Source organism: Pteropus medius, unplaced genomic scaffold (genome assembly GCF_902729225.1).
Source record: "Pteropus medius unplaced genomic scaffold, Ma_sr-lr_union100, whole genome shotgun sequence".
In the NCBI taxonomy this organism is placed as follows: Eukaryota; Metazoa; Chordata; class Mammalia; order Chiroptera; family Pteropodidae; genus Pteropus; species Pteropus medius.
This window is the reverse complement of record NW_024354500.1, coordinates 198,517-211,702: the sequence shown is the minus strand read 5'-3', so window position 1 is coordinate 211,702 and position 13,186 is coordinate 198,517. Positions and strand designations below refer to the sequence as shown.

Below are 13,186 nucleotides of genomic sequence, written 5' to 3'. Positions count from 1 at the left end.
TACCTGTGTGATTCTGATGTAAAGTCAGAAGAAACCACTGTGCTAATAATTATTATCTACTAAGCAGTATTAAATCCACTATCCAGCAACACTTTGTTAACCATAATCAAATCTATATTTCTTTATTTTTTAGGTTTTTCAGGTTTTTCTCTAGTTCAGGCTAGCCTCTTTAATTCAAATTAATGAAGTTTTCTACTGAAATTATTAAACTTTTTAACATTTAAGAATTGGATGGAGAAAAATAGTCACAATATTTAAATTTCTATAAATGTATAAAACAAATTTGAATTTCTTCCTTTGAAAGGAAAATAATTCTACAGATATAGCTTATATCTGTAGCTTAAATTATAGCTTAAATTATATCTTAAATATAGCTTAAATTATTTTCTTTTAATATAAATCTAATACATTCACTCACAAATGCAGTAAATTCATCGTCCTAATAATGAATGCCAAGTTATACATATAAAAACAAAATTATAAAATCGATTAAACTAAAACTAATAATACTAATTCATTATGTTAGGTAAAGATTTTTTGCTGAAATTAAATCATGAAATTATCAGACCATAATTATGGCCCTAAGAGCTACAACAGAAGTTTTGACACTAGTTCAGTTGAGATGAGCCTATTCTACCAGGTGCTACTCAATTCCCCCACCACTTTTTCTATTTTAATGGTCCTCAAACTGTGGTTCCCAGACTAGCAGCATTGGCAATACTTGAGAACTTGTTAGAAATGCAAATTCTTAGGCCCCACACCAAAACTATTAAATGAGAATCTCTAGGCCTGGGGCCCAGCAGTCTATTTTACCAAGCCCTCCTTATGATTCTGATGTGCCCCATACTTTGAGACCACTGCTTCTATTCAGACTGCGGAGAAGTGTTTATTGAGCTGCCACACTGGGCATCATCCCCCACTTCCTTGGTTCCAATGCATCATTTAATATTACGTATCCTCTGTTCTTTCCTCATTCTCCCTAATACGTGGGGCCAACGACAACAAAAACACAAATGCAGCAAGCACCTGATCCTGTGGCTGAATTAAATTATAAGATGATGATCTCTCCTATACACCAAAACATCTTTATATTAATTTTAGAGCCCTGAAATGAAAATACAAAGTTAAAATGTTTCTGTCTTAAAGAAAACTTGAAAACTCCTGAAAATTCATTCAAGGAACCCTAGGAGTTCACAATTCCAGTTAGAAAGTGTTTGTTGTAAAATACAAGAAAAGGTTTTCAATACAGTGTCCACTTATATCACTGAAGCAGTGTGCAATCCTGGTAAAAGACAGGGAATCAAAAGTCTTTTCCATGCCTGGATTTCTGCTTTGTAATCACAAAAATGTAAATGATACTCAGTGTCCTTACACATAAAATGAGGGAACTGGGCTTGATTCCCAGCTGAGCTGACATGGCAGAATCACCTGAGAAGTTCCCTTTCCCCTGTAGAGAATCACCAAACCACTTGACTGCCTGGAGTACCTTCCTCCTCTAGAACTCTAGGATTCTGTATTAGCAAGTTCATTACAAAAAACCAACAAGCAAGAATTTTTCTTGATTGTACAAGGAAAATGTTAAAGAAAAGTAGAGAAGTAACTGTTTTTTTTCTTATTTAAATTTTATATTCATGGGGAATGTTAATTTTCTTAAATTATTCCAATTTAAAGTCAGACGACAAAGCATAAGCTGCTATAACATCTTCAAATATTTTACCTATAAAGCTCAAAGAAAAAGATATTTTTGTAGTGGACAAAAGTACTAACAAAATCTAACTTACCATACAATCCATGTGCTCAGACTAATTATAATACAATGAAGCTCTGTTCTCCAACTCTTGAAGTGCTTCAATGAATGCTGGCTGTCTGAGTTTTTACCACAACCCTAAAGAGGAACAGAATGTTATTTGTATGATTTATGTATAAATTTGTTTCAAGTTAACTAAAACTTAAATCATACTCAAACTCAAAAAACTTCTAAAACACAACTAGGTAAAGGCAGGTCTAGATATGAGAACTACTGTGAGTGGGCTTGATTCCCTTTCAAGTTTTTATAAACCACACAATTACTTTCTTAACAAAACATACCTTTACCTTAAGTATTTCTAAGCTCAGCCTTGGAGAGTTCTATCTAAACATGGAATAAATTTATCTTAAGTTCTAAGCATTACTAATAGTCCAACTCAAAATAAGCATTTAAATACTTAAAAGAAAAGTACTTAAGACAAACTCACACATAAAAAACATTTTCTCACCTGAAAACCACACTTGAGGCACAACCAAATATCAGAAGGAAGTACTGGCTGCCCATGACAGAATCTTCTTTCTTTTAAACATTCTGAGCAAACTGACCACAGATTCTCAGCTATTGCTTTTTTCACATGATTCACATTGATAGCATGACTTACATGTTGGCAAGTGAAACCTACTGAATAAGACAAAACAAAATTTGAACATTTTCTTTGCTAAACCAAAGTTCTAACATCAGTAACGAAAAGCCACTAATATGAAAATGCTATAACTAAAAAGCACAGAGATTTAAAAAAATAACTCACAAGGATATATACTGCATGATTCTACTTATAAAACATTTGTGAATAACAGAATTAAAGAGTGGGAGAACAGATTAGTGGTTGCCAGGGGCTACAGAAGGGGGTGCTGCTATAAATAGGTAGCACTTAGGGTAGTGATGTTACAGGCAAGTATCCTGATTCTGGTGGTTATAGAAAGCTACCCATGTAATAAAACTGCAGAGAACTATACACGCACACACATACGAGTGCATGTAGAGCTGGTGAAATGTGAATAAGCTCAAAGGAATGTACCAATGTCAGGTTCCTGGTATTGATATTGTTCTACAGAAATACAACATGTTAAATCAGGAGAGGACAGGTGAAGGATGATGGGACCTCCTTGCATATTTCTTTGTACCGTCCTGTGAATCTAAAATTAGTTGAAAAATAAAAATAAATAAAGGAGATTATTTATTGAGTAGCTACTATATGTCAAGCATTTTGAATGTATTTTCTTCCATTAAGATACACGGGTAAAATCTTTTGTATAGACTAGTTCTGCTATGATGCTATTTTCATCATTGTTGGGAGAAAAAGAGAGTGAGCAGCAGTGACATCATTTATAGGAAAAAGAATTTTCAGAATTCTCCTTAATGAATATTCTCAAATAACAAATGATTTTTCCTGGTCCTTAATGAATTACTCTTTATAACAGATTCGTACTGTGTGCATTGTGTGGTGACAAATGACCAAAATGAGCAAATATGTTTTTAATTCTTCAAACAACTGTATTCTTCTCCCAAGAAGACACTTTCATTTTTCCCCAAAACATGAACACTTCAATTACTTCACCTGCAATATCCCAAACACCAAACCTGCCCAAATCAACTACCTGCAAAATCAAACAAGGAGACTGAGTAACTTGAAGAGCAAACAGGAGTATGTATATTTCAACTTTCTCCACTTTCCTTTCTAAATGCAAAGCATTTCTTTTCACCTACTAGTTAACTAGAGAGAGGCTGAGCGTTACTTCCATTTCATCCTGAAGACTAGGAATGTGATTCCTGACAAGCTAATTATAATGAAATATAATTTTAACAAAAGTAATATGTAAATCTGATAAAAGATGCAAACTTCTAATTTCACACCAAGAGCAAGTTATAAGAATAGACATAAAGTCCTATGTTTGAAAAACAAGGACACATTCTATTAAAAAAAGCAATGTTCAGAGAAAGACTGATAAATGACCAGACAAGTTCAAGACCTAGAAATGGTTTACCACATGTCATTGATTTGTTTGAGTTTTTATATTTTAAAATTCTAAGGGGAAAATCATTCCACATACCTTCTATATCGTCTTTGGGGTAGGATCTGGCCAAAATACAACTTAGCCATTCCCTGATTCTATAATTCAGATTTATAAGGCTGAAATTGTTAATGAATTCAAGATAAAAAGGATTGTTAAAAAAAGACAACAGAACCAAAATGGAGTCAGCTATGCTAAGCTCCATGTCGCCAAAATGAGACTTAATATCTAACTTAATTACAGTTTTAGCCTCTCTCCAAAATGGAATCTTAAACCAGTCAATCTGGAATTACCTGGTCAGCACCAGTGAGTTAATGTGCTGGGACCCCCGCCATCCCCTAAAGGAAGATGACCTTGCAACAACAAATATACCTTTTGCTAGTGTAACTTCCTTGTCCTGCTCCCTTTTGCCTATAAAAAATTTTAAGTTTCTACAGCTCCTTGGAGCTCCTTTCTATTTGCTAAAAGGAATGCTACCCAATTCATGAATCACTGAACAAAACCAGTAAGATTTTCAAAATTTATTGAGTTGAAATTTTTTAAATAGGTTCCAGGCCCCAAAATTAAACCTATTAGCTTTTAAATGTCTCCACTATGTATATTTTTATAAGTATTACTAAATTTAAACATTTGAAGTTTCCTTATAAGAGCTAATATTTGTGGGGGAAAATATAAAAATTTCTTTGTATTAATAAGCAAATTTCCCTAGTTTTCTATAATTTGTTTAATCATATAATTGCCTAAATTTCATCTGACAAATAGGTCCATGTATTATAGTCTATAGTTGTTTCACATGAACAAATCAAAAACAGTAATCCAAATCTCCATGTTTTCTACTTTAAATATTAATAAAAACTTTACAAGGTCTACAAGGTTTGCAAATGTTGAAATAAAATCAACACTTCCCCTTTCTCCTCCTAGAAAATATCTAAGGGCAAAAAGAACAAGAAATGAATAGACAAAGTTCATTTTCAGAGAAAACAAGAGACAGCTGAATAGTCAAGTCACAAATTAGGTGGAAGGGCTCCCACTTCAAAGCATCAGAAATCAAATAGGATTGCACAGAAAAGGAAGCAGAGAATGCTGCAGCTGTCATTTCAGAGAACGCTGGATGATTCACGGACATAAAATAAAACCTAAATCTCTGTGCTGCAACAACAGTGGCAGGGCGCCCCTATATCCAATTTTGAGAAGAAACAAAAGGGAACTTCTCATTTACTAAGTGAGAAACAAAAAAGCACGCCATTATTTGCAGGAAACAGTCATGACTCTATGGCAGTTGGGGAGGACAGACACTTTGGATACTGAAAAAACCCAGGGCTGCATAATCCTGTTGGTTAGAAAGAAGTAAAGGCCAAATGAGCTCAAACTCAAAATTCCAGTTGGGTCTCAACAGTGCACTGGCCCTCCTTCTTGCATAAATATTCTAAAACGTACTGGCCCAAGAGAAACAACCCTACATCAAAGAATAAGTAATCAAAAAAAAAAAAATCTAAGCTGTAAAATCTATGCTAAGATAATGTAAGAAAAAAGAAGAAAAGGAAAATCGTGGCACAGCAATCACTGCCATGAATTGAAAATACAAAACAGAAGCAAACACTCTAGCATGAGGCAGAGAAACAAGAGCAAGCAACTGGTAAAGTTCAGGAAAGAAGTTAAAGAAAAAATAATAAAACCGCAAAAATGAAGGTAAAACTAAAAAGAGCATAAGGTGACACAGAAAATGCTGAAAACACAGTAAAAGATAAAAATGAAAACAACAAGCAAAATGAAAAGGAAATAGGAGTTTTAGAGGATTTGAGAAAAATGTAACTACGGAAGATAGGCAAAGGAGAGTTAACATAATAATCAGAATTCCTGAAGAAAACTATATTTAACACAAGAGAATAAATATTTAAAGATACAATTCAGACTTTTTTCAATACAGCCTTCTAGCTACTCTGAAACACTACCCAAGTTAAAAACACATAAAAATGGAAATAACATATTAAAACACCTTTTTAAATGGAAAGCTGAACTGGTAAGAAAGTAGAGAAAATCCTCGAGGCCAAAACTGAAGGCATGAAGCTATAAGTAAGCCGTGAAGCCAGAAGCTCCCCGGGGTCATCTGACAACCACTGTGGCTCGAAGGCTTAGTTTTAACAAGCCATGAAAAACAGAAGAAAAACAAATAAAAAGCCAATTCTAAGTTACTTTAAAAACTAAACAAAAACTCAATAAAAACACCAATAGGATTTTTTGGAACTTGACAAGCTGATTTTAAAGATCATGCAGAAAATGGTAAAAATAAAAGGCAAAGGATTTATTAAAAACATATATTGTTATTTCTTTTCTGAAATAATATTTACGATAATAGATATCCCAATTTACCAGCAATGTCATCCGAAGAGTCTTCATCATGAGGTATAGTAGGCCTTTTACTTCTTTTGGCTTTCTCAGGTAAAGCTTTAGATGGCTCTTTCACCCGCATCTGTTATTTACTGAAAAAGTTGGGGTGGGGGGAAGTAAATACACTTTAATTTTCAAAATTAAAATTTTATGTATTTTACTTAATGCATATTAAAATTAAAATGACTTTGATTTTAACTGGTTTACTAAATCAATAGAGGAAGAGCAGGAAATCAGTTGAAACCAAAGAAATGTTTATTAAACCAATATACAAATGGCACATTACATTTGACTTTTACCAAATACTCCTTAGATATATGCTGTCCAGATGAGTGAAAAAACGAACATTTTGCTGAATGGAATAAGTGCTGCTTCTGGGTCATGTGCCCCCTTTGCCCTTTCTCCTGTCCCACTACTTAGGGAGATAGCAGGAGCCAAGTACATTAGAGCCAACCTACCTGCACAGTATGATCTAGTGCTGGACTACTGAGAGAGAAATAAATTTCTATCTTTTTAAGGTACTGCATTTTTTCTCCTTTTTTATTACGAAAAATTTTAAACTTCCACAAAAGTTAAAAAACAGTGTAATGAATACCAATATACTATCTAGATTCCACATCTAGTACATTTTGCCATATTTGTTTTATCTAAATATCAATGTGCACAGACATATATGTATATATGTTTCTGGCGAACTATTTGAAAGTTGCAGAGAGCACGTATCTCTTAAGACTAAGGTTAGTCTCCTTATAATTATATCATTATCATATCTAAGAAAATTAACAATTCCCTAATATTATCTCATATCCCATCATATTCTAATTTCTTCGGCTGACCCATAAATGTCTTCTATACTGGTTTTTTTTGTTTGTTTGTTTTTAATAAGGATTCAATCAAGGTGTACTTTGTGCTGGTTATAACACTTTAGTATCTTTTAATCTACAATTGTTCTTCCCATAAAAGGAGAGTTAACAGTGCTTTACTTTCCAAAGACACTGGCTTTTTTTTAGAGATCAAGGCAGTGCACATGAGTCGCCCTGGAGAATTTGTTAAAATGTGGATTTTGATTCAACAAGTCTAGCACAGGACCTGAGATTCTGCCTAAAAAGCTCCCAATGGGAAGTCATTGCTGGAGGTCCACAGACCACGCTTTCAATAGCAAGGCTGTGTAATGTCCCACAGTGAATTTGACTTTCTTCATGGTGTTATTTACCTCTATTTTCAATATATCTTAAAAACTCCATTAATTCTAAAGATTTTAGATATGAGTTAAGCATTTTTTTTAACCACATTATTTTGGAGTCTCTGTTAAAAGTAGCTTAGCCTAAATCCTAACTAACATCGCCCTGCTCCATGGCCAACCTACATGGTAATTTTCATGGTTATTTATTTATTTGTTTTTATTGATCATGGTGGAAGAATCAATTCAATAACAAATTCTGAATCTTGATTTAGTTGTACCATGTGCCACATAAGGGAACTTTTGAATTTATCATTTTAAGAGCCATTTCTTTAAGTCCAAGGGTCATCACTACAGAACTGAGCTGCGACAAATTAAGGCCTTCAGGGTCACAGGGATGTACAAGGCCTCTGAGTTTCTTGACCACTTCATTTCTGACTGCCTTCTCCCTCCAAACTCCCTCAACCACTTACGTTGCAAAATCACTAATTCACGTATTCTATTCTCTGATCACAACTTTAAGTCCTTGAAGCTTGCTTGTTCAACCACTTCTATTTTCCTTTAGTGCTCAGGCTAACAAGAAGCACTCGTATCTCAACAAGTGCTCCCATGATCACTACAGCAGGGGAGGGAGAAAGGGGACGTGACAAAGGGAGTTCTAGTTCTTGAACTTCACTTGGAAGTGAGACATGTCATTCTGCTCATATTTTACTGGCCAAAACAAGTAATATGTTTACATCTAATTTCAAGTAGACATGGGGAGAGGGGGAGGGTGGGCACAAAGAGCGCAACCTTATCATGTACCAATAGAGAACAGAACATATGTGCATGGCCTAAATAACTACCACATCACCCCAATAAAAGAACCCCAATCCTAGATTAACCCAATTAACCACTTTCTTCATATCTGCATCCAAATAGGATGAAGAAATTCTAAGAAAGCAGATTGGGTCCACTAAATTCTTAATCACAATCTCAAATGGATCAAGACATCCCATTATCTACTACATATTCTGGTCAACTTACCTACTCCTCACTCTCCCAAACCTCCAACTCCTCCATCACCCCATTCTTCAAAATAAAATCTAGTCTTCTATTTTACTGAGAGAAAAGAGACAATCAGATGGCAAATCTGATCTTTCCATCCCCAAACTTACAAACTTACCTCCAACTATTTTAACTTTGTATCCTGAGAAGAGACAGACATAACTAATACAGAAAAATGGCCCAAGAGAAACTGGTCATATTTTTTTCCCAACTGCAGATAAATTCTTGATAAAGATGAACATTAACACATAGAGAATGCTGGCAGAATTAAAAAAAAAAAGAACCAAGTATTTGACCTACAATCTATAAAAGACCTGTGCCTTTTTTCAAAAAACATGGACTCCAACTTAATATGGTAATGTAGTCAATTTCCAGTGATTTTTCTGACATATACAATATGTCTAAACATAATCATTTTGGACAGTAACCCACTACTTAGCAATCACTTATCTGTATAGCTTTCTTTTTCAATTCCCCTTGAAAGCAAAAGGGACAAATTCAATTATTAGAGCTCCAAATACTTTCTATCACCAATATTTTGCCTGCGAAGTTCCAAGACCACCCTCACATTTGGAGATTCACTAGAAGGACTCACAAAACTCAGCATATAGTTGTACTCATAGCTAATGTTTATTTGTAGCAATGTAGAATGGGCATACAGCCTGATCATAATGGAAAAAGCCACAAGCAAATCTGGAGACAGATCATGCAGGCTTATATCTGTCCCTCCCAGAAGGAGTCAAATTCCAGCAATGTCTGTGCAATGTTTTTGCCCAGGGAAGCCAATTATAGACTTGCAGACCCAGGATTTTTATGGGGCTGGTAACTTCAGTACAAACCGCATTGTACAGCATAAACCACACAGTTCCCAGAAGCCAAAAAAGGGTTAACCTTGCTTTCAGGCCTTTCTAAATATAGCAGTCTCAGGCCTATAGTGTTAACTCTTTTCAGCACAAATACATTCTGGTCATTTTTCTCAGGTGGTTTCCCAACCAAAGTTTTCAGTTTTCAACTTCAGCATTACTCTAACATGTCTTTTCTTTAAGGTAGGACTTTCAATTAAAGTTGTTTAGAAATGGCTGATTTTTAAAAACAGTTTATGTAAACAGAAGCCCATATTCTCAGAAGAAAATCTTTTTTCCTACTCTTGGACTCTTGAGCAATTATTTTCAATTGTGTGTGTGTTGAGGGGAACTGATTTAGAAACCAGGCTCAAAAAAATGAACAGCATTTATGCATTTTTGCTGTGCATCACGCTACGTACGTTCTAAGCACCTGAAAGATACCCCTCTTAATCCTCACGACCACCTTTTGATATAGGTTACTATTATTTCCTCCATTTTATATTTGAAACTGAGATACATATAGGTTAAGTGGCGTGCAGAGGTCTTGGGGCGGGTTAAGTGGTGAGTGGGGATTTGGATCCAGGAGTCCGCCTACAGGGCTTCTAATATTGCACGATGCTGCCAGAATCCCGTGGTTAGACACGCTTCCTCCCGTCACTTAAAAAATATACCAAGTTTCTGAAGAGGAAATGCGTAGTGAGGAGACAGCGCTGGAAGGAGGCCGGAAGGGTGTCAGGACGCCACGCGCCTCGGTCAAGGTGAGGCGTGGACTGGGGCCCCGCCCTGGCGGCCCTCTCCCGCCCAGTCTCCCCCGACTCCTCCCGCAGCCGCACGAATACCGGGCCGGCCCGGCAGCGCTCACACGGCCCTAAGTGACAGCCTGGTTCCCCTAAGGGTCCAGAAGATGAACGGGAGTGCGAGGGTGGCCTCTCTCCCAGACCTGTCACGCCACAAGGGGCTGAAGCCGCGAAAACGAAGACAGAAACCGCGACGACCCCACGGCCGCGAACCAGACTCACCCCGCCGGGCCGAGCCTCCGCGTCTACAACCAGAAGAGACTGCGCTTGCGCCGCTGTCCCGCCGGCTGGCAGGGGCGGGGCCTCGTGTGACCGCCCCCACGTCTGGGTGGGCGGGGTCTGCCCCTCGCTGGGCTGCTCACCCGAGAGGGGCGTGAAGAGGGAGGGCCCGGCTGCGGTCGCGCTTACGTTGTCTTCACGGTGGGAGCCCGTAGGCCAGGACTAATCTTTGAAGAATAGCAATAAACTCCAAATTGGATCCAAATAGTGGCCTGGAGTGCACACAGCTCGCGTCTTCCCGGAGTCTGAATTAAGTCCTAGTCGTTTCTGGACACCTGCTGGGACATCGTCTGTTGCACTCTTCTGTTCAATAAAGTCACTTCTGACATCCATCGTTTATTACCTTACTTTTCTTCGGCATTATTGTCTTACCTGTTGTTCTCACTAGACAGGAAATTTCTTGACCTACACCTATACATCTTCAAAGCTTGATTATTGGTTAAAGTGGTTTGCAAGTTGCATATGTTTAGTAAAAGTAGTTGGTTTGAAAACATTTTGTTTGAATGGCATTGCAAACATAAACACTAGTTATGGATGAGCTCTACAAGTCTTTCAAAACTCTTCAACAGGAGTCAGATGTAACGTTATGGATACAGCCTTGGATTACGAGTCAAAAAATAAAAGAGATAAACCCAAAAAACTGGATTTTTCCTTAAAAACTCTAATTCACTTCTTACAAAATACTTAAAATTGTTTCCATGTAGAGAAGTTGACAGAGGAGGTTACTAGATTGTTTACGTTATATGTATGGAAACCATTCACTCGACAAATATAATTATAAATATGCCAGTCACTCTGCCAGGTATAGGAGTACATAATCATATTTTGCAGTAGGGAGACTTTTTTCCCTAAGGAAAGAGAAAATATTCCCCAAATAAAAATAGGTCATGTTGCGGTGTAATTTTGAAGGCAAAGTTGTCTCCTTCATAAATTATCTTAACATCAGATTTCAAACAGACGTGGAGGGAAAAAAAACTTGCAAGCAAGCTAACCTAAATTTGCATACTAAATTACATTGCTGTAAAAGGAATTTTTAAAAAAGTAACATATTGAAATCCAATTTAGAGTAAAAGAAAATGAGAGGTTTGAATTAGAATGTGAAATTTTAGCTTCTCTTCTTCATAAAAAGAAATTGAGGGATTATGCAAATCACCATACAATACCTATACTTAAATTGTTCCTGGAAATGACAAAATTCCAAAGCTATCTTGATTTCCAGCAGATGTATTCTTAGCATGACCAAAATCTCCAGAGGTTGCAATCTCCATTTCGACACTTGGAATGAGTTAGGGAAAATTGTCTAACACTAAGTTTTTATTTCTGATGGTCTTCAAATTATTTAACTTTTCACTTAATTGAAAGTAAAATTTACTATTTGATGGATTCCACAAAGGAAGGAAATTATTTTTAAGTAGTACCCGGTAAGTATATTTTAGTGTTATTGCAAAGACATTATGACTAAACATCAAATAAAAATACAAATTTGCTTAAGATCAGCTGCGTATATATTTCAAATAAGGTTAAATACCTTAATTTTACCATCATTGTTATTCTTGGAAATATATAGAATACTAAACTATAAGTTGCACATATATCTTCTAAATTTTTATTGTGTGTTTTTGAAGCTATGCTCTTTATTATAAAAGTAATACATGATAGTTTATTATGAGGCTCATCTTTTTCTCCTTCCCATACTCCCATTTCCTTTATTCAGAGGTAACATTTTCTCCCCTCTGTTTGCTGTTTCTTATGTAGAGTTTCAGGAATTGTTTATGCCTTTGTACTCTATTTTTATGATTACCATTTGTTAAAAGAAAACAGACTATATTACAATCTATATTCTATTCTACAACTTGATTTTTTTTACCTGACAGTATATCTTGGACATATCTCCACATTAGCTTCATTCTTTCGATTAATTACTTAGGATTCCAGTGAATGGATGTATTATTTTTTTCCCCAATAAGTCCCCTATTAGTGTATATTGATCTTTACCCACTTACGTAAATATTTTTAGTAGACTATTGACAGTGGAAATGCTGAAAAAGTTGCACGAAAGGCAATATATTTTCTAATTTTTTATTTGATTTGTCCTAATATCTGGGGACTTTAAGTGGACTTAGAAAGAAATGAGAAAGATCCCAAATCTCTTAAAAATCCTCTCCTTTTCAATTGTCTTTCACTTTTCATATGGCAATAATAAAATGAGTTGTTTGAGAATTAATGATTGAAATCAACTTGGCATTTGTAGACCTTTCCCAGAAGATTAAAACTATTTCACTCCCTTTCATCTCACTTTAAGCCTTGCTTACTCTCTCTGAAGGAAGAATTCAGACACTTGTCTGAGGAGCAATGATCAAGACTCTCTTTTGACAAGACTTTTTTTGCTCTAAGGACTCTTAAACAAAATTTGGCACTGAGCTAGGTACAGGAGGACATATTTATTGTTTCCAAAAAAAAAAAAAAAAAACACTGAAAACTGTTTCTCAAATAATTAGTTATGAACATTGGAAAAATTGTTTAGTAATACATGCTCTTACAAAAGCATATTTCAAATTAAATGTGATTAAGGTCAAGTATATTGTTTCCATATCTGTGTCTATATTACCTGAGTTTAATGATATATTTCAGGACAGCTTGGGGATGCCATGGAGAGTACATGAATCTACAATATATGATGACATCTTGGTTCAAAGTTAATCCACAAAATAGATTACACAGAGACTATGGTTAAGTTCCAAAAGATTTGGAAAAACATAATTATAAGTGATGTCATTGGTATAAAAATCTGAAATGGTTTTACTAATTATTAAATAACTGAAAACTGAATA

General features: G+C 35.6%; 1 protein-coding gene across 5 annotated transcripts in view; it reads right to left on the bottom strand.

Annotated features, from left to right (window-relative positions):
- USP45 (ubiquitin specific peptidase 45) overlaps positions 1-10,365 on the bottom strand; it is a 62,861-nt gene extending 52,496 nt beyond the window's left edge. For 2 of the 5 annotated variants that reach the window (XM_039853018.1, XM_039853019.1), the window contains exons 1-4: positions 10,299-10,365; positions 6,190-6,299; positions 2,256-2,428; positions 1,782-1,885 (exon numbers count right to left, since the gene is read on the bottom strand). In XM_039853018.1, the coding sequence (XP_039708952.1) occupies positions 1,782-1,885; positions 2,256-2,428; positions 6,190-6,289 (377 nt within the window). In that variant the 5' untranslated portion in view covers positions 6,290-6,299; positions 10,299-10,365. Of the gene's footprint in view, positions 1-1,781; positions 1,891-2,255; positions 2,429-6,189; positions 6,301-10,298 lie in introns of those variants that run through there. The other 3 variants (XM_039853023.1, XM_039853021.1, XM_039853022.1) reach the window with 3 other exon arrangements.
- Between the last annotated feature and the right edge of the window lie 2,821 nt (positions 10,366-13,186).